Source organism: Maniola hyperantus, chromosome 7 (assembly GCF_902806685.2).
Source record: "Maniola hyperantus chromosome 7, iAphHyp1.2, whole genome shotgun sequence".
Lineage (NCBI taxonomy): Eukaryota > Metazoa > Arthropoda > Insecta > Lepidoptera > Nymphalidae > Maniola > Maniola hyperantus.
This window is the reverse complement of record NC_048542.1, coordinates 5,979,088-6,003,099: the sequence shown is the minus strand read 5'-3', so window position 1 is coordinate 6,003,099 and position 24,012 is coordinate 5,979,088. Positions and strand designations below refer to the sequence as shown.

General features: G+C 38.7%; 1 protein-coding gene across 1 annotated transcript in view; it reads right to left on the bottom strand.

Annotated features, from left to right (window-relative positions):
- The window catches only part of LOC117983598 (nucleolar protein 4), a 153,811-nt gene extending 133,371 nt beyond the window's left edge, over positions 1-20,440 (bottom strand). The window contains 2 exon segments of the mRNA XM_034970205.2: positions 19,192-19,635; positions 19,637-20,440. Of these exon segments, the coding sequence (XP_034826096.1) occupies positions 19,192-19,635; positions 19,637-19,711 (519 nt within the window). The 5' untranslated portion in view covers positions 19,712-20,440.
- Positions 20,441-24,012: the final 3,572 nt, after the last annotated feature.

The following is a 24,012-nucleotide window of genomic DNA, read 5'->3' as shown; positions in this document are numbered from 1 at the left end:
ATGGCTTATGTACGTTAGTACTATTATATAATATATTCTGTGCTTATGGTATTTAATTGACAGAATTACCCAATAATTTTTTAACCCCACCCGGGAATGTAACCCAGGACCTCATGATTGGCAGGCATGGCAGCCGAATATAAGCTAGCCATGACTATACCAACCACCACCAAACCAACCCCCCGGATTATCGTCCCATAGAACACCTATGTTCGTTATCACGGTCGGCGCACTGTTTAATGACCCTGGTCTTCAAGCACTGAGGAATTTCGGACAGGCAGACATATTATGTAAGCTTCCCAAACGCTGCCCCGGGGTGATTCGCTAACTCAATTTCTAACACTGACTGGAGCCACCGAGCTCATTTTTTAATCCGTTGAAGGCTTTCTACGAAAACATATTTTAATATCACCCAGTGAAGCAGCAATGTAGAACCAACCAACCTCGGTGGCTATCATAGTGCTAGACACTGAGTTAGCGAATCACCTAGCTGGTCTCAAATACGGCCCGCTAATGAAAGGGACTGAGGACACAAAGAGCCAAACGGAGGACTCATTTAGGCCAGTTTGTCCGCGCGTGCCCGCCTAATTCACTTTTAATTTTGATTAATGCTCGGAGGGTTACTGGTTGGGCTTAGCTGCACGCACACCCATTATAAGCGCGCGATTTTTCCTTTATTATTCTATCACCCAAAGTGTGAATACTAACGACTATTAATTTATTGTACTTACCTACTTAAATTTTCCTTAGTTGCCTTTTTTTTTAAATAGATATAGCGAGCAAACGAGCAGGCGGGTCACCTGATGTTAAGTGATTACCGCCCCCCATGAACATTTGCAGCACCAGAGGAACCGCCGATGCGTTGCCGGCCTTTTAGGAATTTGTTGGTCCGCCCCTTGAATAACCCCATGTTATAATCTAGTGGGAACACCGCCGATGGGAGTTGGTTCCACAGTTAACTTACAACTTAACTTAAAAGATAAACTCGGAGTAAGCGACGCACTTAGACCTTCTTGAGTTCGATTTTCTCTCGTATCCATCATGATTTCATTGTCATTTCGCGGCATCGGTGTTTCGTTGTAACAAGGTCGTAATATGGGCCGCGTAGTGTCTACCAATCCGCACATGGCCAGCGTGGTAGACTATGGCCAAAACCCTTCTCACTCTGAGAGAAGACCTGTGCTTTGTAATGAGCCGGTGATTGTTTGATCATGATGATGATACCTAGTGCGCCTCTTACGAATTTCAGCGAGAAGTTAGTCAAAGTCAAAGTCAAATGATTTATTCAAAATAGGTAATAAATTACTCTCATTGATGGTCTGGTATGGTGTTAGATTTGTAAGATATAGTGGTGATAATTATTACGCAAACTTAAAACTAAAGCTACGAGGGTTCCAAACGCGCCCAGGTCTGAGAAGAGAAGTTATTTGTTTACCTTTTAAGTCAGTTGAGGAAAAATAGATTAACAGAGCGGTGATAGCTTAGTGGTTAAGACGTCGGCCTCCTTTTCGTGGGGTCTGCGGTTCAATTAAATAAAACATTACTTACTTTAATAGTTAAGGAAAAACATCGTGAGGAAACTTGCATGCCCAAGAATACTCCATAATTTTCTCAAAAGTAAGTCTACCAATCCGCAATTGGCCAGCGTGGTAGCCTATATAGCTAAAGCCTTCTCATTCTGAGAGTGGAAAAAAATTTGTTGCGTTCTGAGGTTCTCAGCATTCTAAAACTTGAGTTTCTGAACGTTGCGTTCTAATTTCAAAATGATACCTATTGTCTTTTTGCATTTTCGCTGTGTTCGCTAGCTAATGGATTAGCTAGCAAGAGCGTGGGCTTATGGTGATAAAAGCTAAGCTGATTCATAGCTCCACGGTGATAAGATAGTAGAGCGCATATGCCTATCTACTACGAAGCAATTAATGCACATAAAGTAAGAAAAAAATGAGGATGAGAGCCAGTAGCAAAGGCAACACAAGAATTAACTGTAACTAGCTTATGCTTATTAGCGTCCGCGTGGATTACACAAATTTCAACCCCCTATTTCATCCTCTTAGGGGTTGAATTTTCAAAAATCCTTTCTGAGCGGATGCCTACGTCATAATAGCTATCTACATGCCGAATTTCAGTCCGATCCGTCTAGTAGTTTGAGCTGTGCGTTAATAGACGAAACAGTCAGTCAGTCACCTTTTATATATTTAGATAAAAACAAATAAAAATTTAATATTATTTTAATCAATTCTTTTGTTTAATCATTTCTAGTTTTCTACCAGAAATCACAAACTAAAGGAAAAAGATAGATAGATGGTGATGGATTTCAAAGCGCACTGGCCGTTATTCTAGCTGAGCCATTATTAGACACATTGAAAATAAAAATATTAAAGTACTTAGTTAACGAAATTGTTGTTATTTTATTCATAAACCATTAGACGGAACAGGTAGTGCAAAGAAGCGCGCCATCCAATATGATGTTTGGTCATTATTTTATTTCGCTGCAGTAATAACCCGGGACCACACTGGCGTCGGAAATCCGGGACATTGCGTTTAAGTGCGGGACGCCCGGACGCGCCGTGTGCGAGACATAATATTACCAGAGTAATGTTTATTTTTATTATTCCTCTTAGAGTTTCTGCAAAATGAGCAGTTCTCGTTCAAATGACGAGCGTTTATGAGAACTAATTTCAGTTCAAACTTCAAAGGCGATTGGGACTCTTGCAAAGATGCATAGTGCGATTCAGTGTTGAACAAAACAAGACAGTTTTGTATGAGATGAGAGATCGTAACCGAATAGCGACTACAGTTGGTAACTGTCAAACTCTTTAATAGAATACTAGCTGATGCCTTGACTTCGTCCGCGTGGTTTAAGTTTATGAAAATCTCGTGGAAACTCTTGAAATTTTCGGGATAAAAATCACGTCGATCCGTTGCTACGTAATTGAATGAGAAACTAGCAAACCAATAAACCAAGAAACAAACACACATTCAAATATTTTATAATATCATGAGTAAATGACCCCATAAACAGTAAAACATCCTGTATGGATGTTTTACTGTTTATGGGGTCATTTACTGTCTATTATTTTCCCATAGTCTGTGTTTAAAACTCATTTGTAGTTTACCAAAACGTGCCAAAACCATGGAATATAGTAGGAAGGTATTCAAAAATATTTTCAATTATTTTTATGCATTTTATGAATATATTGTCGCCACAAACACAAAATATTTCGCAACTTACGACCGAGGGAGGAGAAGCTGCCTAAAAGCAGGCGGTAGTGGCACGCGCAATTAGCTCCGACCGGAACGAGCTCTATTTCCGCAAGGAAGTCGTGGGCCGTGGCCCGCCCGCTCTATTCCTGCCGTTTTATGTTTACCTAGTAATCGGCTACTTTATTTTACAGTACCTACCCTCCTAGTACAACATTTTTGAATAAACTTCTTAATCCTCCCTGCCTTCCAAATTAATATTTTAACTAAGTATTTTCTAGGTAATATTTTCCTTGTATTTCTTTGTATTCTCTTTCTTGTATTCCCCTTTTCCTCATATTATGTAACCTCAACCTTTTTTTTCCATAGCATCCAGAAGCTTCGTCGTAACAAGTATAGTTGGTCGAAAAGCTTTATGAATTACTAGAGGATGCCCAAGACTTCTTCCGCGTGGATTTAGGTTTATAAAATCCCGTGGAAACTCTGATTTTCCGAGATAAAAAGTAGCCTATATCTTTTCCCGGGATGTAAGCTATCTCTGTACTAAATTTAATCAAAATCGGTTAGACTGTTGGACCGTGAGCTAAGCTAGCAGAACTAGAAAAGCTAGCAGACAAACAGATAATAGACAGACAGACTCACTTCTGCATTTAGATATAGTATTAGTATGGATGTCATAAAGGAAACCTACCACCCCGCCCGATTCCCAAAAGTTACTAAATACTGGATAGTGGATCCATAATGAAACATCGAACAAAATTCCAGACCAAGATTGATAAATCAATCATTTTTAGGGTTCCGTACCTCAAAAGGAAAACCGGAACCCTTATAGGATCACTTTGTTTTAATATATAGCTAGCTATCAAAGTAAATTGCTATCTCCTAATCTAAATAAGAATTTTGTCACGATTATTAACAGGTTTAAAGTTGAACAGCAGGCTAGCATTCGTAACGCGGCGCGGCAGGCTCCATTAGCGTCGTTCGGGAGGCTCTATTTCCTTTAGGAAGCCGCTTCTTCCCATGAGACTTTATACGCGCGAGTAGACTTGTTGAAAACATATCTATCACTACTCATATATGTAATATTATAAATGCGAAAGTGTGTTTGTGTGTTGGTGACCTCCAATCACGTCGCAACGGAGCAACGGATCTACGTGATTTTTTGCATGGGTTATAGTATAGTTTAAAAAAAACCTACAACCACTCGTAGGTGTACGAAGTCGCGGGCATCAGCTAGTATAATCATACCCCATCCTATTTTGGTTTTGTCGTAGTCGAATGAAAAGTAGGCTATGTCCATAGTGTCACATAGGCTACTTTTTATCTCGGAAAATCAAAGAGTTCCAATGGGATTTTTAATAATTTCAACCAAATTTCATCAAAATCAGTTGAACTGTTGGACCGTGAAAAGCTAGCAGACAGACAGACACACTTTCGCATTTATAATATATTAGTATGGAGTATAGATTAGTATAAATTCGGCATATCGGTCTGTGTCCGATATCTTACACTTCTCATAGCCTTCACTCTTCTCAAGCAAAAGTTATAACCTAACAGTGAACGTACACATGGACTGACAATAAAACTGTACGACCCAGGCCGTCAAATTGATAACTTGATAACCGACCCTCGGGCGTCCCGCGATCTCGCAATCCCGCAATCCGGCCCCGGGATTATCTCCCAAAGAAAGCTGTTTTTTAGTGGCGCCTGCTATGGGCGACTGTCCCGTTTATTATTTTATGTAAATCGTAATACCGCACGGGATGGAATGATAACAGTTCCACGTTCACGCGCACGTCGTGTTTTTCTGTGGGGAAATGTTAAGTGTAGGTTTTGACCTTTTTTCTCCTTTTTGACTGAGGAATAATGTTCTCAACTCGCTAAATTTCACCGCCAAAAATAATCTTAATTTCAAGGCCCCAGGGCTGTGGTGCCATAACAATAATAAAGTTTAGCACATTTTCTAGTTAGGGTAGTATAATTTATCTTATATGTATACATATACATAGATGATGCCCGCGGCTTGGTCTGCGTGGATTTAGGTTTTTGAAAATCCGTGGGAATTCTTTGATTTCCCAGGACCAAAAGTAGCATATTATGCCCTTTCCCCGTTATGCAAGCTATTGAGCGATTTATGATTTTCCAGCCTGGGGTAGGATGCTTTTTATCCTGAAAAATCAGAGTTCCCAAATTATTTTAAAATCCTAAATCCACGTCCGTCGTGGGATTCTTAAAAAGCAGAAATTCACGCGGACGAATTCATGGGTATCATCTAGTGGTGTTTATGATGAATAGTGCCCGAATAGTGGTGAGGTGTTTGGTGAATAGTTTAAATCGCAATATTTCGCACTTTATGCAAACTGATGGAAATCGGAAACCTCTAACGCAACTTTCTCTTCAAGCGTGTAAGTTTACAAGTTTCTAACTATGATAAGTCATCGTATACCTATGAAAGTTTAACAATATAATATAAGTAAGTAGTATTATTAAGCTTCTCACAGAAGTGATTCAAGCAAGACGCACAATATTTTGGATTGTGAAAAATCCTACAAGTGACCCATGCATTCTACAAGTGACACATGGTGCATATGACGTATAGCTGCCGTCCAAACCCGAAAATATTGTTTGAGTTTTCGACAAGAAACGCAATAACTTCTATGTGTAGAAGTCATTGAAAAAACGTGGGAATTTTCACACCCTAATGTTTCTAGAAAAGAATACTATGCAATATGCAATGCATTCTTTTTTAAAATTTTATGGCGATAAGTAGGTAGGTAGGTAACCTACCTAACTCAAAATTCTCAAAAAATATTTTTTGCAGATAACGACTTTTTAAAGGACGGCAGTGGTGACGACGAGGTAGAAAAAATAAAAGATGTTGAGAGTGTTTTATGGAAAATTCTCATATTTAAATGCTTTTCTAAAACAAAATAGTTTTAAAAATTCATACTTTGAACGCGGATTCTGGCGCAGCCGGCACGTTCTCGGTTTTACATCGCATTTTTACGATGTAGCCGATAACGTTTACGAGGCGCGTCGAGTGGCGTCGCCGCGGCTCGCCCCGACTGATTGCATGCAAGGGTAGCGCGCTGCTAGGGACGGGTATTATTTACAAACAACATCGACATCGACAGAACGCAGATTCTGGCGCAGCTGGCACGTTCTCTATTTTACGTCGCATTTTTACGATGCAACGGATAACGCTACGTAGGGTCGATAGTTGCCGGGCCGGGCTAGTCGACCATGCGTAGTGGGTCTTACGTGGCGCGTCGAGTGGCGTCGCTCGTCGCGGCTCGCCCCGTCTGATTGCATGCAAGGGTAGTAGCTCTAATAGGGACATACAAACTACAAACAACATCGATATCGAAAAGGTCGCTGCAGGAATATCAAGAATACCTTGATTGATGAGAAATAACGACTCGGAAACCGGACTCCGTATTCACAGGTAACACTGCTTCCACGGATAAGCCGTTAAAAATAAGAACGCATCGATATCGATAAGATAAAATTACGTCCCTAGCCCTTCTCCGGTCGTGTATCCATGACACGTCGTCCAACAGCGCGTATTTCACGCGCCCCGCGTGCCTTCGCGTCGCACCGAGCGCCTCTCGAAACTCGCCCGTCGCATCGCCGTAATGAGCGGCTTTGACGAGAGATGAAAAATAACGACTCGGAAACCGGACTCCGTATTCACAGGTCACACTGCTTTCACGGATAAGCCGTTAAAAATAAAAAGTCATGGATATCGATATGATAAAAGTACGTCCCCTAGCCCTTCCCCGGGTCGTGTATCCGTGACACGTCGTCGAACAGCGCGCGCCGCGCCGCACCGAGCGCCTCTCGAAACTCACCCGTCGCCGTAATGAGCGGCTTTGACGACTGACGAGAGATGAAAAATAACGACTCGGAAACCAGACTCCATGTTCACACTGGGATGATACGAGTTGACATTTTGTGTAGCTACCTACTTCTTGTCTATATTGGCAGAGTGAACGAGAGTGCAGAAACTCCTGGCTTGATTTTGAATCGATATAATATACCTACCTACCTATTGTCACCTTGCCCGCGACTTTATACGGAATACGGATGGATTTAGATTTTTAAAAATGCCGTCGATTCTGTGGTAGATCCTACCTACTCTACACAATACTTAATAGTACCTTCCTGAGCCTGACAGACGACAGTAGGTAGATAAAGTCTTACTTTCAGAATAGATAGGTACAGTATACAGACTAGAGTAAGTAGATGGGTATCAGTACCCTTATTATAAATGCGAAAGTGTGTTTGTTTGTTGGTTTGTTCTTCAATCACGTCTCAACAGTGCAACGGATTGACGTGATTTTTTGCCAAGGGTTAGATAAAGACCTGGAGAGTGACATAGGCTATTTTTTATCCCGGGACATCAATGAGTATTGAGTTCCCACGGGATTTTTAAAAACCAAATTCCACGTGGACGAAGTCGCGCGCATCAGCTAGTACGTTATAATATTAGGAGATCCACTTGCTAAATCTCAGGTTTTCAGACCCAGCAACAAAAGCACTTTGTAAGATTTTATTTCACATAAAAAACGTTTTTTTCCAAAGTAAGTACCTACCTATAGGTATTACAATTGCATGTCGGTTCTTACTAAAAGACTTCTGCAATAAACTAAGGAGTAAATAAATACATACTAAAATATTATATTTAAAGTTTGGCTTCAAACTAGAAACAGTGTTGAAGGACAAACCGCAACATCCAGATTAACCAACCGCACGAAACAAGTTATTTTAAGATAACAAAATACAAAGGCAAGAGCTAGAGCGTGGCAGCGACTTTCCCGGGAAGCTGGTAACTACCTAAGGTAAAACAACTAAAATATTGAAATAATACTACTACCAGCTACTAGGGGTGTTACGGGTATTCGCATCCGGCAAAGGTTGAATGAATATGACACATCGTTTGAATCGTCCTCTAAAGAATCCCCTATGTTGACTATGAAATTCCAGTGTGTGTGGCGAATCACGGCCCATTAGAAAAATTCATACTAATATTATAAATGCGAAAGTCTGTGTCTGTCTGCTGGCCTTTCACTGTCCAGTGTCCATCCGTTCAACCGATTTTGACGAAAATTAGTACAGCGATAGCTTGCAAGTTGCATCCTGTGGAAGGATATAGGCAACAGGAAAAACCAGTTAAATTTGGAATGAACTGGTTGTTTAGGACAAGTTTAGGACCATTTTGTTTTCCTTGAACTCTAGATCGTCAATGCGAAACACAATCGGCCAAAGAACCGAAAAATGCCTTTATTTAATTTTTTTGTACCTACATACTTTATACTTAGTAGCTACCTAGATAGATATACGCGGTATTTAACGATGTTAGTTACGCGGTACGGGACTATCAACGACGCTGTGTTACATCAATCACTGCGAGGTCTCGAACACGACGCTCCCAATCTGGTGCTATACGCTACATCTACTCGTATATATCTATCCCTATATAGCAGCTCTCGACTCGTGGCGGGCGGTAGCGCCGTCGGATGTATAAAGTGGCGCGCCGGTGGCCGCATGACATAGCTATAACTCCGCGGTAGCATGACAAACAGCCGCCGGGGTGGCGTGGAGTCGACACACTTGTTTTTCTTTATTTTTTTGGTTTTTTTTTTCTCTACTTGTTCGTTTTGATTTTCAGTTGGCAATTGATTAGAAGTGAATTATTAGTGGTGCATTGAGCGCAAGTCTAGCGCGAAGAACTATATTTACATTTAGGGAATCCTTAAAAGTAGGACCATTCTAGGGCAACTTAAGATGTAAGACTTGAATGGGAAGCTGGAATAAATCTCTGTTTAGAGATAAGCATTTCCAATGTAACTTAATTTTACTTTGTAACTACTATTTGGTACATGAAAAATAAAAATGTTTTAAAGATAAAAGAACACAACTATTAAAGTAACTAAATAAATCATACTTTTAAGCCCTATTTCACAACCTCCATAAACATTATCAACGGATAAGTTTGACATTTTGACAGATTCCCAATACAAAAACGATCGATCATAACGTCAAATTTATTCATTAAACACCTGAAGAGTGGATTTGGTAACTAATTATAATAATTATACTTAATTAAAAAGTTATAGCTATGCTGTACATACCTACATAGCGACTTCTTTGTTTCGTAATCCATCACAATATTGATCTAGGTACCTATTATAGAATTGTTGCATACCTACCTATTAATTGGAAAGTACACAAACGTGTAAACTGTAAAGAAATGAAGATTAAAGTATTTTTAACTAGCAAATTTTTACAGTCGATTATAACACCTACTTACATAATTTCAATTTGAAAGATTAATCCACTGAACAATTTTTAGTTCATAAAAAGTAGCTACATACATGATACCATTGATACCTAATTAGGTACGTAGGTACTAAATATAAATAACTTTCCTTTTTAAAATCATCCTGCCTGTCTGAGCCAGCATATTTTTTTTTTATATTCAAAACATGCATGCAAAAATATAAAAAAAGAAGAAAACTTGAACACGAAATTCGACTCAATGGATCCCATTATCCACGCCTGACACCGGAGGGCGCCGTCGCTAAAGCGCGATACTACGGGCTCGCCTCGGGCGGCGCGAACCAATTACCCGCCGCCGCGCGGGCATTTACCCCCCTCCCACCGCCCCCCACCCGGCACCCGTCCCCACATTTATCTCTCACCCGTTCTGAGAGCCCGGTACTATACCGCCAGCCGAACGCCCGCAATGCGAATGAATGCGTTGGCTTTTTGTTGCACGTGTGTGGATCATGGTTATGTTCGTACCTATTTCGTTGCTATAATGGCACGTGTGATTACAGGTTTCTAGTTCTGGATAGTACGAGTCTTGCCGCTCATATTATACTCGCGCTGCGCTCTGCAGAACTCGTGTTTCCTATCTTTACTTTAGAACATGTCTACCCGCTTTAGGTTAGGTGATTGGAGACCGCCCGCGCACGTGGAGTGCGAATTAAGTTTTTATTTTACTGTCTATTATGTTGGGCTGTTTGTTACCTATACATACGGATAATTATGTTGATCTCTTATCTCATATCTGCTGCGTTGTTCACTGATAGCAAGTTTTAATCGTTTGTAAAATAACGCGCAGCAAATTTTCCGAGTGGCTACCTACTTGTCGAATATAATTTAAGCAAAATTAAAAAAAATTGTATCTATTACGTAAGTAAGTTTTTCCCCCTTCCTCCATCTAATTGAGACCATGAGACTTTTAGAACTACCTACTACCCATAGTACGCGACAGGTCGAGATGGCAATCGGGGTATGAGGCGGGGGGATGCGGACGCCTCGCACACCCGTACGTCACTCGCACCGGGTAGCGCGAGGCCACACGAGTAGAGTGGCGATGCCCCATCCCCATTGCCATCTCGATCTGTCGCATACTATACCTACTTTAGTTTAACAATCAATTCGAATTTGAACCTGCAATTTAAATTTCATTCCACCCCTAAAACAACATCTAATATTAAGTACCTATCTATTGTATAATATTAGATATTGTTAGTAAAGAAATACTAACAATATCTTTAGTGAAAGATAGATCGCTACATTTGTGAATTTTTCTCACGGCGCGACGACGTCCGACTAATCGGATTGGATTTAAATAACAAAGCCGCCGATGAAATAGGCTACTTGACTCATATCTAATTTCGTCCAATAAATTATTATTTATATAGTATTTTGCTTAAAACAACGAAATATATCAATAACAATTATTAAAAACGCAGGATGGATATATAAATCCAATTTAAAAAAATACAATTTTTATTTTTATTTGAAACGCAGAAAACGCTGTCAGCCATGATGTGACGTCATTAAATATGTAAACAAAGAAATGTCATTCCTATGTCACGCGGGGACTAACGTAGTATCCATATATATAAAATTTAGAGTCCTGACTAACTTATATATCAACACACAGCCTAAACATCTAAACAGCTGGTCCTAGAGACATGAAATTTGGTGAGTGTGTTCTTTGTAGGTAAAGAGAAGGTATCCACTAGGAAAGGATTTTTTGAAATTCCACCTCTGCCTAGTATATATAATGTACTCTGTGGTTATGCTGTTGTTTACAAATGCATGACGTCAGAGCACAGATAATCTATCGGCCAAACATGGCCGACAGTGTTTTCACCTGTCTAAGAAAAATATTTTTTTAAATTAAAGTTTTACGGTTTTTAGGGCGCAAAAAAATATAGTGTTAATTTTTTTGATATAATAGGACAAATATTAACCATTTAAGACCAACTTAAAAAAATTGTCAAGTAGCCTATTGCACACGCAGATTAGCTTTCCAGTCGGGCTCGCGGCGATTACTAATCAACTGATGTCAGTGACATCATGTCACCGGTTTGCGATATCACCTTGACTTGCCGGTTGCCATTATCACGGCCTATTAGGTCCATTGTTGAGCTATCGAGACCTAAATTTTTACCTAAACATCCAATATTCAATGTTCTTTACCTACTAGCAATATCTTTTAGTGAAAGTCGAACGACAGTTCGCTAAATTATGTATTAATTTTGGGAATTTTTCTCGTGACGACGACGTCCGACGGGAGTAGATTTGAATGTCGGCACGTCGGGCTCGCAGCGATTACTAATCAACTGGCTACTGGGTTCTAAATTACATAAACATTGAATATTCATAGTTCTTTATTAACTTTTTTTGTGAAAGATAGTTTAGTACTTACCTACATTTAAAAAAATCCGCGACGTCCGAGTTTCGACCCGATTAGGAACCGATTAATAAAATTGTTATATTGGACCAAGAACAATTTCCAGTCTTGAATTATTGAAGTAGGTAGGACATTAGAAATGTGTACTTTATATTAGGTACCTGTAATATAAAGTTACCTAGCACTAACACGTTGGTTTGCACGTTAAGCACACAGTGGCAATGGTAAACGCAGTGTCCCACTTACAGGACAAAGAAATCTATCCGACAAAGCTTTTAAGGCGACTTGGCAAGCATGAAATGAAATGGTCTGCCTTTTTGATTTATGTTAGCCAAATTGAAAATAGATAACACTGTTGCAAAGTGCATCGTGTGAAATATTTAAATAACAATTTCGTTTTGCTTGATTAGGCGCTAAAATATCCCTCCTACGTCTTATACTGGACTTGACTACGTATCAGGTAAAATCCCGTCGTTATGATCCTTATAATGTTTATATATTATAAGCAGAACAGTTAAATTTTGTGATCAAATTCTGGATTCAACTAACTACACAATACAATATAAACAATTATAAAAATTAAAGAGTGAGAATCATAATTCACACAATCCACTTAGGTATGACCAATTTTGAGAAAAAGGTTATAGCCGCTGAATCCAACTGCATATATACTTAACAGCGTTTGGAAAGCTTCGATATGTATTCTCGTCAAAAATTCCCCACTGCTTGAAGACCAAAGTTTTCGAACAGTGCGTGTTGCCACTTGTCAATGATGATATCAATCCGGAATATCAATATGGTCGCTACATACGGCCGTCATAAGAAAGATCAGAGTCACTCAGCAGGTGGTGGAGAGCTGTATTTTCTTCCGGAGATTTAAAATGAAGACCATACTCGTAGGTACTTCGGTCGATAGATCAACTTAGCCTTAAGATATGAAATACCAAAATCATTAGATTTTCTAACTGAAAATTCCGTAAACCTAAACTACAAGTACATAAAAACTGTTTAATTCTAGTAGAAAGACACTATAGAAAAGTTTAGATTACACTTCTTCGTTATGTAAGTAGTCAGATAAATCATACGAGCCTTCACTACCGGTAATTTTCTCTCACCAACTACTAGTAGTGGTTGAAGTTATCTAAAGACATTTTGCGGTTACACTTTTGTAATAGTGGTTTTTGCGAAGTTCACTGGCGTAGAAATTGATGGCTACTTGGCTGGGTAGCAAGCCTCTGGGAACAAAACCTATTCCTTCTTTTAATTTTTACTTTACAGGAAAAATTTGAAAGCCGTGCGATGCATATTACTAACTCGTGTAGATATTTAGGTTCCATAAAGATTTATGGGACTCATTGGTTTTCGGGGACTACACCAAAGGAGCCTATGTCCTTTTCCGTAATGCAAGGTATTTCTATACCAAATGTCACAAATGGTTAAACGGATGTGCCGTAAAAAGCTAGTAAACAGACACACACTTTCCTTTTTTAACATTAAAATGGAGTATGGATACTACGAACTGTAATGGATATGGATTTCTGCCTGAGCTAAGTTGGGCTAGATATTATTAGGAAATGAAGCGATCCTACAGGTAAAGTTTAACTTTGACTATTTGTTAGACTTATCACGGGCATATAATTAGGTATATCAATTTCGATTTCGTCTGCGTTTACATTATATTCTGTAGTAGCAGTTATCACTTTGACGAATACTTTTCTCCTCGTAATTAATTTTTGTTTGTAAAATGTGAAATGCTATTAAAAAGTACATAATATATTATTTGCCTTTACCCATCCCACACTATGGTTAATATTAATAGCTACCTATGCATCCTCTCTCATTCAATTGGGAATTTGACTACATCAAAAATAAATTATTTCTCAGTGATAATTAAATAGAGGGTTTTCCAAAATACTTAAAATCTACGTCCTTTGTTGGTTTTAAGTGTAATAACCATTTTAAATTATCGATTAAACTAAAAAAGCACGTCAAATGATTGTGACGTCACACACCAGTACTTCATAGAATCTCGCATAGGTTTAGTTAGGCACTAAGCGCGCGTTTTGACGTTTGATAAAAAGTCACTGATTTGACTAGCTGTCAAAATACCGTATTCTGATGAAAAGAGTCTGTCCTGTGTTGATTGTCTGTCTTGTGTGTGCTTTGACAAACAGTAGGTAACCCATAAATGATTCAAATTCATGTATCGTTCCACATTCAGTCACCCTCAAAGCAACTACGAATACCTATATTATAATGTCTAGTTCTATCGGTAGAGTGACAGCAAGATAGCAGTGTCATGTTTCATATTGTAAGTAACGAGCACTTCGCAGGCAGTGCGTAGCGTAGGTGTGTACTGTGTATGGACTGTCAACTGTCGGGTGAACGTTCAAGCGATCCTAAACCCATACTATACCTCCCTTGCTATTTGCTCTCACTGACTATCGCGTTCATACGCACTACGGAAACTTCGATCTTTTCAAATCTATTATAATGCTAAGGCGCCAATTCCACGGGCGAGAAACTAGCTGAGTGACAAAATTCGATACAAATTATCGCCGCTATAGTATCGCTATGTGGAGATCGGTTCATAGAGTTTGTATTGAATCTTGTCACACGGCAAGAACTATCGCCGCGATTCTGTCGTCCGTGGAGATGGTGCCTAACAGGATGGAGCGATTTGGCGCCTTCTACTAACTTTTTGCTGTTATCAACATCAGTCACATTTGTGAGTAAAGAAAGCGGTATGTGTTAACTGTCAAGCAATACCTGCTAAGCATTTGAATAGGATTATAGAATCAGAAGAACTACTCACTGTATTTTCTAAAATTAATACGGTTCGAAGGACCAATTTTTGCTAAGTCATTTTCACCGTTTTTCGGTCCGTTTTGGTGTAAATGAATAAATACCTTTTGTTGCTTGTTACAAACATTATAAGTCACATTTCTGAATGTAAATAGCGGGATGTGTCAACTGTCAAGCCAATGCTATGCCTGTTAGCATTTGAACTGGGTGATACCTACTTTTACAGCTTAATAACCCAGACAATAAGAACAGTACTCACTATATTTTTCAAACTTAATCTGGTTCGAAGGACCAATTTTGCAACTCATTGTTGCCATTCGTAGAATCCATTTTAGTGGGGAAGAATAACTACCGCCGTTTATTTACCAAAAATGTAGGTACTACTAGGGGCTGTTATTTTTTTTAATGTCGTTATTTGTCAATGAAGAACCATACAATTTTTGGTAACTTTAATATAGTAACATAAATATAGTTATAGTTACCTAAATTGATTATATTAATTTGCGTCGTAAGTAGGAAATTTTCTGGTATGAAAAGAATAAAAATAAATATAAACTGCAGTGCGCGTCCGCCCCAACAATATTTTTTCGCCGCGCCTTTGTGATGTCGCGAGCATGGTTCCATACGTCCCCGCCCGCGCCATCCGTTCCCATAATTTACGGCCTGCGACCAACGGCCCGCCCGATTTATTACACAATGGCCACTGCGCGCCGCGTCGCACCCGGTCACAGCGGCCCGGGATTAAACATTATTCAGACCCCGTGATGCCTTAATGACACGTTTCCAATGTATGGCGAATCTTACTTGACTATTTTTGCGTCTAAAAGTGTAACCATAATTTACGGGCCTGCGAGCCACGGCCCGCCAGATTTATTACACAATGCACGCCGCATCGCGCCCGGTCACAGCGGCCCGGGATTAAACATTCTGATCCCGTGATGCCTTGATGACACGTTTCCAAAGAGCAGTGGTGGATCTGACTTGATTATTTTGCGTCTAAAAGTTTAACCTAAGTAAAATCTACCTATCTAAAATGTATAAAACTAAAAGCTGACTGCCTGACTGACTGATCTATCAACGCACAGCTGAAATTTGGCATGCAGATGGCTATATTATGATGTAGACATCCGCTAAGAAAGGATTTTTGAAAATTCAACCCCTAAAGGGGTAAAATAGGGTTTGGAAATAAATTTGTGTAGTCCACCGGACGAAGTCGTGACTCGCGAGCATAAGCTAATGTTACAATAAAACTTAAACAATCTTACTGTACAAGCACATAAATATACCTACAAATCATGCCAGCGTGGAATCGTGGCAAAAGTAGGTACACAGGCTTTTCCGCGCTGAATTAGCGGTATAGCCATCCTGTGCGCAAAAAATGAGCCAGTCCTTCTGGCACGAGATGAGGCAATTTTTTTAAACGCGGTGAAATGTCTCGTAAGAATTCTTTATGTTTAGCACTTCTTGCTTCTTGGAATTTAAGGCTGCATTTTCGGTGGACAGTGGAGCGAGCGACAGCAGAAATTCTGTTACAAGATATTTAGGTGTACAGTTCAATATAGCCAAGTGATCAAAAATTTTGATGGTTGTGTATTTTTTTAAACGGCGCGGCGTGAGCCCTGTAGGGCCTGCAGAATTGTGATGATGCGTGATAATTTAATTGCCTCCAAGGGAATGAAGGCGGAGCCATTTTATTAAAAATCCTTATACAGTAGGTACATCCGGTTGATTACATAGGTATTAATGACCTAGGATTAATTATAGCGTTGATCATGAGTCTCAATTAAAAATAAATTAAGTCAATCTGTAGTTAAAATTAGCTTATTGTATTACGATTGTGCCTGCAAGCTTTCAAAATGTGGATTGTTGACTAATCCACCCCACGACTGTTTAATATATTCCGTGCTCTTTAAAATACCTTACTACTTAAAAATATACTAGTTCGAAAAATAAACAAGAATAATGAACTAAAATCTTTAGGGCGTTTTTGCACTCACTCGTATTCGTAAAAAATACGATAGGACGCAGTGGCCGTTTTACAAAAAGTACGCACGCTTGTGCACTCATTTGATTCGTATTTCGACGGACGCATTAATAAATAGTGCACAAGCGTACGTATTTTTTGTATGACGGCCACTACGTATCGTATTTTTACGAAAACGAATACGAATCGAATACGAGTGATTGCACAAACGCTAAAACATGTGTAGGTACCTATAGTTCGCGATAGGCCGAGATGGCAATCGGGGTATGAAGTGGTGGGACGCCCCGCACACCCGCGCTATCCAGCGCGGGGGCTGTGCGGGTGTGCGGCGCGTCCCCACCCCGATTGCTATCTCAACCTGTCCCGTACTAGAAAGTATTCAAGTTGGATGCGATGAGAGTAACAAAGGGTGCCCGGGGACACGGCAATATCTATGCGTACGCCATCAACGCGTGAAACTTTAAATAAACGCTTTTCAATTTATATTCACAATAGGGCTGCCACCTGTTAGTACAGTTGCAGCACAATAGTCACTTAAAAAGTAGGTATCTGACCTTTAAACCTGCGCAGCGGGTAACTCATAAAACTATTATTATGTAAGTACGATATAATATCTACCCAGTTCATAAAAAAGTTTCGGAGTAAGCTGGTTGTAAGTTTTCAGATTTAGTCTGCAACAATTTACTTACTTGACTAGGTAAATAAGTATAACTAGTAGAGAAATGAAAAAAATAAGATTCACCAAATTACTAAAAATTAGACCATAATTTAATCTATGAAGATCTTATTATTTATACAATTATAAATTATAATATTATATTATTTAAGTATATTACATAATTATTATACTATTATGTTACATTACGATTCAAACTTTGTTCTACAAAGTAGATTTTTAACGTGTCTGCTAACAAAAAGTCTATTATTTCGCCAAGTAAAAAAGGAGGTAGCCCTAATTTAGCCGCCGAAGCGCGGCGCGTGGTTTAGCAAAAACGAGCCGAACAATGCGGCCGCAGCGACCGCGAGCGATAAGCGGCGATCGATGTTCATAGGTTTGAAATATTCAACCTCCTGGCGGTTGTGCGCTCCTGGTGATTTGTATCGAAAGTATCGATGAAATTGTTTCGATTGCATCGAAATTTTCTCGTGGAATATGCGCCAACGATGAAGATCGATAGATACGAGACGCAACAAAGCAAACGCTCGAAGAAATCGCATAAAGAGAGTCGGTTCAATCAAGTCCAAGGCCACAAAAAGATTTTCACTGTCAAAATAAAAACATAATTATATAAATTAAAGGAATGGCCAACTTTTGGATTTCTAGATTTTGATAATTAACATACAGTTATAATTTTCGGAAGAATTTATTTTTTCGCCCATCGCTGGAGTCTATTTCGAAATAGGTGTTTTGTGTCAGTTCTCCAATGCCTATCATCCTCTGCTGGAAAATACCCATCAAAAATCTCCTTCTACGTCTATCCGATATTGGATGTTCACTGAAAAATCGTCGGAGAATTTATGGTTGCAACATTTCTACACTCTACAGGTGACACAGAAAAACAACACTATTTATTTCTTTCTTTCTCTCCTTTATACATGTTAAGCCTGGTCAGTTCAGTAAGACTTGACATAAAGGCTCTACATGAGAGCAAAATAATAATAATTAATTAGCGAAAGACAGTGTAGACTGTGGTCATATTTATATGTATAAGATCTCCTTAACACATAACTACAATCTAGATTCCGGGGCAACTAGCACTGAACAAATTATAACCGTTACCAAGTTTATTTAAAATCAGCACCTATAGTAGGTAACTAAGGTATTATATTATATATATATAGGTAGGTATTCTCAATGTATATTTATTTTCACTTATGTTATGTTTGTAACTCGCAAAGCAAATCGCTTTTCGCGATAATAATGCCATTAAAGTCTAGTAGAGATTACATCCTGTTTTTAAATCATGAAAAATAAAAACTTGCAATAAACGGTTGTTATTTGCTAGGTACCTACTAGAAATTAATATTTATACCTACTAATAATTATGTGATTATAGTAATAATAATCTACCAGCTTTACAAAAGATGTTTGACCAGTGTACTGAAGGTCCAGTCGTCAGTCCTAGGTTGGTGATGAACTCGTCTTGAACAAATGAGTAATCGCTTCAATCATTATGCGATCCTGGTATTGTAGTGGCACACATCACCTGTTCTTTGATCCCACTGCGAGCGAAGTGGAGCCGCCGCCATACCGTACTTTTAAGATCCTCACATCCCCACATCCAAAATAATTCCAAATGCATGCAAGATTGGAGGCACGAGAAAAGAAGGTAATCTACATTGAGCCAGAAATGGTCGGTTGTGGTGTGGTTAGGGAGCTGGAGAGGTCTAGAGAGATTTTTAAAGTTTAGTTTACTTGAGAATCTTTTCTCATATTTGAAACAATTAAATAATATTATGTTAAATTATAAAAAAATCATCTTACCTTTAAAGGAGGAGTCGGGATATATAGCGGTGGATCATTCTGCGATCCTGTGTAGATTTCTTGTCCGTCTGGTCCCCTCGCACATCCTTCTGCATCAGCGACGCTATATCGGCAAACTATACCGTCGGCAGGCTTTGCCTCATATCCCGTCGGTCTACCCACGTGAAAGCCCTTCGCTTTCACCCAAAACCGAAATTTGGAACTGTCAGAACTGTTGCATTCCTCGCCGCGTAGGGTTCGAAGAATTCTAGCATACTTTTTCAAAGTTATCGTTTTCGTTTTGGCCAAATCTCCATACGTCTGGATCACCCACGGTTGATACGTCGAAAACAAGTCCACTTTCGGGTCGCCAGTCTGTATTTTTGGTTTTTTATTATTGTTTTGTTCGTTCTTCTTGTCGTTTTTGGAACTGCTCGGAGTGGATTTACGCTTTGAAGGTTTTTTTTGGTGTTTTCTCCGGTATAGCTTCCTGAGTTAATTTCTTTCGTAATCCCCGATCCTTTATCATGGCTGCCGCCATTTTGGAACAAAACAGTCACCACACTGGAGTCAAATTTATAGTTGCATATTTTAAAAAAAACACAAGTTCCACTATGCAACAAACGCTTAAAAGTAGGTACCTATATTTTTCCAAATGGGTGGGTACTTACTTATTTTATCTACCGCAAAGAATGTTCTTTTTCAAGAATCAAGACATTGCCTACTATGGGATTGTTTTCAAGAAAAGTTCGGGATTCCAAAAGTTACGAGAGTCGCGTGCGTAAAAGTTTAGAGAATGGGAACTTTTGACTGCCAAGTTAACGTCGACCGAAAGGACTTTGTGAAAACTTTTCCCAGCGCCGACGGGAGAAATGTTGAAACAAGGACGTCTTTAGTCTTACTTGCCGTTATGAGCTATATAATATACTGTATAATACATATTATTAATAATACATACCATATGTATAGGTAAACAAATGATATGGTACGTAGGTATCGAAACATTTTCAGTATTATGTACGGTAGGTATTTAATATATTATTTTATGAAGAGTAAACTGCATAAATAAACGCTAAGCTAAAAATTATTATATAGTTTGCTTTTTGCCATTTTTAGGAAGAGGTTTTCTTTTCTCTGCTGTACCTTTATTTTATTGAAAACAATCCGCATCAACTTTGACAGCTGTCAAAAAGTTTCGTTAAATAAAGTACCAGGGCGTCGATATCTACCGAGGAGAAATCCACGCACACGACCCCTCACAGCCGCTCGCGTGGAGCGCGCGCGGTACACTGAAACTACTGGAAGTTGGAAATTGGAATGGAACCGTCAGCGACTGGGACGGCACGAAATGGCACGTGCGGGACGGGCCATGCTAATTGCCCGCAAAACAATCGGCCCGATCGTCCGGGCCGCGGCCCGCGATAATGCCCGGCCTTGCGATAACACCATTGTTGAGTGTTGACTAGACAACGCCGCGCTACCAAGGCATTGTGTTATGTATTTAGTTATCTATAAGTCTTGTACATCTTGCGCTTCTGTTTTTATAATGCGTATTATATTAGTAAAACGTATAGCTAGTAGCTACATCTACTGTTTTACACATTTTCAGCTATTGAAATAAATATTTTTAGGTCCGCTGGAGATAGTAGAAAAGAAAAAAAAACCATTCAGAAGTGTCGTCATAACATACGCTTTTCCTCCTCGCGAAGGAACTGTTTGAAGTTTGTACTGTGAAGAAGCAATGGTTGCACTGCTGTCGGCTTTACATCAATAAATAATTAGTCACTACTCAGTACTCATTACATCATTACATACTTAGTAATTATTTCTAAGTTACAAGCAATCAGCGCAAGAGATGCATTGATTTATTCAAAAGTACGATTTTAGTCCTTATTTTAAAGGTGAACCGTTCTTTTGACATGACAGTTGACCCATAGAGTTAAAATGGCGCGTGAGGAGCCATTTTGTACGGACTATACCTAATATCGAAACTGTTCCCATTCAGTTTTTATCCGACTTCAAGAAAGGAGGAGGTTATCAATTCGAATGTATGTCTTTTTGTATGTTTGTTACGCGATTTCTTCGCCAAATATGAACCGATTTATAATGATTCTTATAACAGTAGGTTTTTAACCAGGCATATCATATTTTAGTACGATGGGGCCACTAAAAATTAGTGAAATAAAAAATAAAAACTGACTTCAATAACCACCAACACTAAAAAGTAAAAAATAATTTTATTTATTACCCTATATTATGTATGCAAGAGTTATTGTAGTTCTATAGTAATATTTTTTGTAGTCGGTGCCAATGTGGAGTCGCAAAACACTATGAAGAGTAGATAGACGGTTCGTGCGGCTAATTGGCACCGGCTCCAAAAAAGATTACTATAGATCTACAATAACTCTTGTATACATAATATACGGGTAATAAATTAAATTATTTTTTTATTTTTTTAGTGTTGGTGGTTAATTGAAGTCGGTTTTTATTTATTTTTGGAATTTTTTTATCCTGGTAGAATGTGTGCAGAATGTGTGACAAGACAATACGTGTTTCAGGCTTTTACGCGATCGCGTGTGCCGTGCACTATATTTTTAAGGGCCTGTTTGACTACCACCAGATAAACATTATCTAACAGATAAATATTTTGACAGATTCTGTCCAATCGTCATAGTATTTATTCGTTAGATAAAGTTTATCTGGAGTTGGTGAAGCAGGCCCTAACTATTTTATGTCTATCGAAAGAAAATGAATCATGCAACATAAGGTATATTTTCTTAAGAGAGGAATCCCATTTACGTCATTTTGAAATAACATGAATTCGAAGTCAATAAACATGCGCGCGCGCACCCAGCACGCGAGAGTTGCGCACGAGTCAGCCGGCTTGCGCGAAGAGTGCGCAAATTACTAGGAGTTTATGAAGCTTAGAGAGATCGTGATACAATCATCAAAACAATTCTCGGTGTTGGAACTTGCAACTGAAAATCAGTTTAACTTTACCTAAGTATGTTGATGTATTTTATTTAGAGACAATTTTCAGCGGAAAACGGATCTATGTCGTGATATCTGACTGCAGTCTGCACTCTTGTATAAGCCGTAAATGGGAACCTCGAATTATTTTAGTTTCAGGTAATATTAAGGGGTCTAGGTAAATGAGTAGGTATTATTAAAAAATAAGATATGTATATTTATGTTCGTGTAATAATGTACAACTGTTGTAGTTAAGTTATACTTATGGCATTTGCATTGATCTTAAAATTAAAGATAGGTACATAATATTAAGTACCTACAGTTCAACTTTCAGGGCTATCCTTTCAGTAAATTATGTTGTATCTGATCAGAATATAAGTAGGTAGATAGATACTATAATAAACAATCAAAAAAGGTTTAAAATTATTCAGTGTAAAGTAATTATGTAGTTACTACTTAATTAATAATTATTTTACTTATTTTTTAATCACTTTGGGGATTTCGTGAGGAAAGAAAAGAAAAAAGAGAAGTTCCGAAAAGTTAATAAAAAAAAAGAACATGGATGTTGCTTCATTAGGTCGAATTTGTACCAGGAGTCCATAGCAGTGTAAGACATTAGGATCTATAGATCTATTAAATTACTTACAAGATTCAACAATGTTGCGATAGATGGCGCGGAAAAATATATCTGTATCAAAGTCTATACCTTAACATGACGTAATCGAAAAAATTAAAACAAATGTCATGCCGGGATCAAACTCACTAGTCACAGCTGCGCATTTGGTGGTAAGTGACGATACAGAAGGAAACGCACTTGAACTTGAACCGTTTCTCGGTTTGGTTTCTAAGTATGATACCAAGTAATATATAAGTCAATGGATACTATCATTCATTCATTGGCAGGTTGAAAACAGCTAAGTAACTACTTATTTCAAGATTCATTGAGATTTCATTTAAATAACAAAATGAACTTATTATTTGCTCGTACTTATTTTTGACGACCTCCCTGGCGCAGTGGAGAGCGCTGTGGTCTTAATAGTGGGAGGTCCCGGGTTCGATTCCTGGCAGGGGTTTGGAATTTTATAATTTCTAAATTTCTGGTCTGGTCTGGTGGGATTCTTCGGCCGTGGCTAGTTACCACCCTACCGGCAAAGCCGTGCCGCCAAGCGATTTAGCGTTCCGGTACGATGCCGTGTAGAAACCAAAGGGGTATGGGTTTAATAAAAACTGCCATACCTACCCCTTCCAGGTTAGCCCGCTATCATCTTAGACTGCATCATCACTTACCACCAGGTGAGATTGCAGTCAAGGGCTAACTTGTATCTGAAAAAAAAAAAAACTATGTTTACATAGCTGTTAGCACGAAACGCCGATTTCAGCAACAAACAGTACACGGCAATAATAATATATTATTTTAAAATTATACCCAGAAATCTGATTTTTAATTCGGTGGAATTCTGTGTTACCAGAGAAAACATTTCACACAAAAAGATAAATAATAATAATTAATTAATCTTGTATGGAAGATCATTACTTGAGAGCAACTCGACCGATTAGGTTGACTTTTTTGTTGTGTTCGTAAAGGACAAGGTTTTAGTGAAAGAATTTTTGGAAAAATCCTCTATCAGTTTCAACTTTCCACTTTTAAAGATTGCGCACCCTATTTTAGTGCGAAAAATCTAATAGGTACGTCTTAGGGTTTTTTTAAATATTGATAGGGATTTCAGGTAATTTGGGGTAAAATCGAACTTCAGATGGTTGATCTCCCTGTTTTTCATGCAAATAACTCCCCCGAATGTATAAAATTGACAACGTCAAAAATCATACTATAGCTAGCTGATAGCTAGTATTTAATTTGCTAAAACCCGCCAA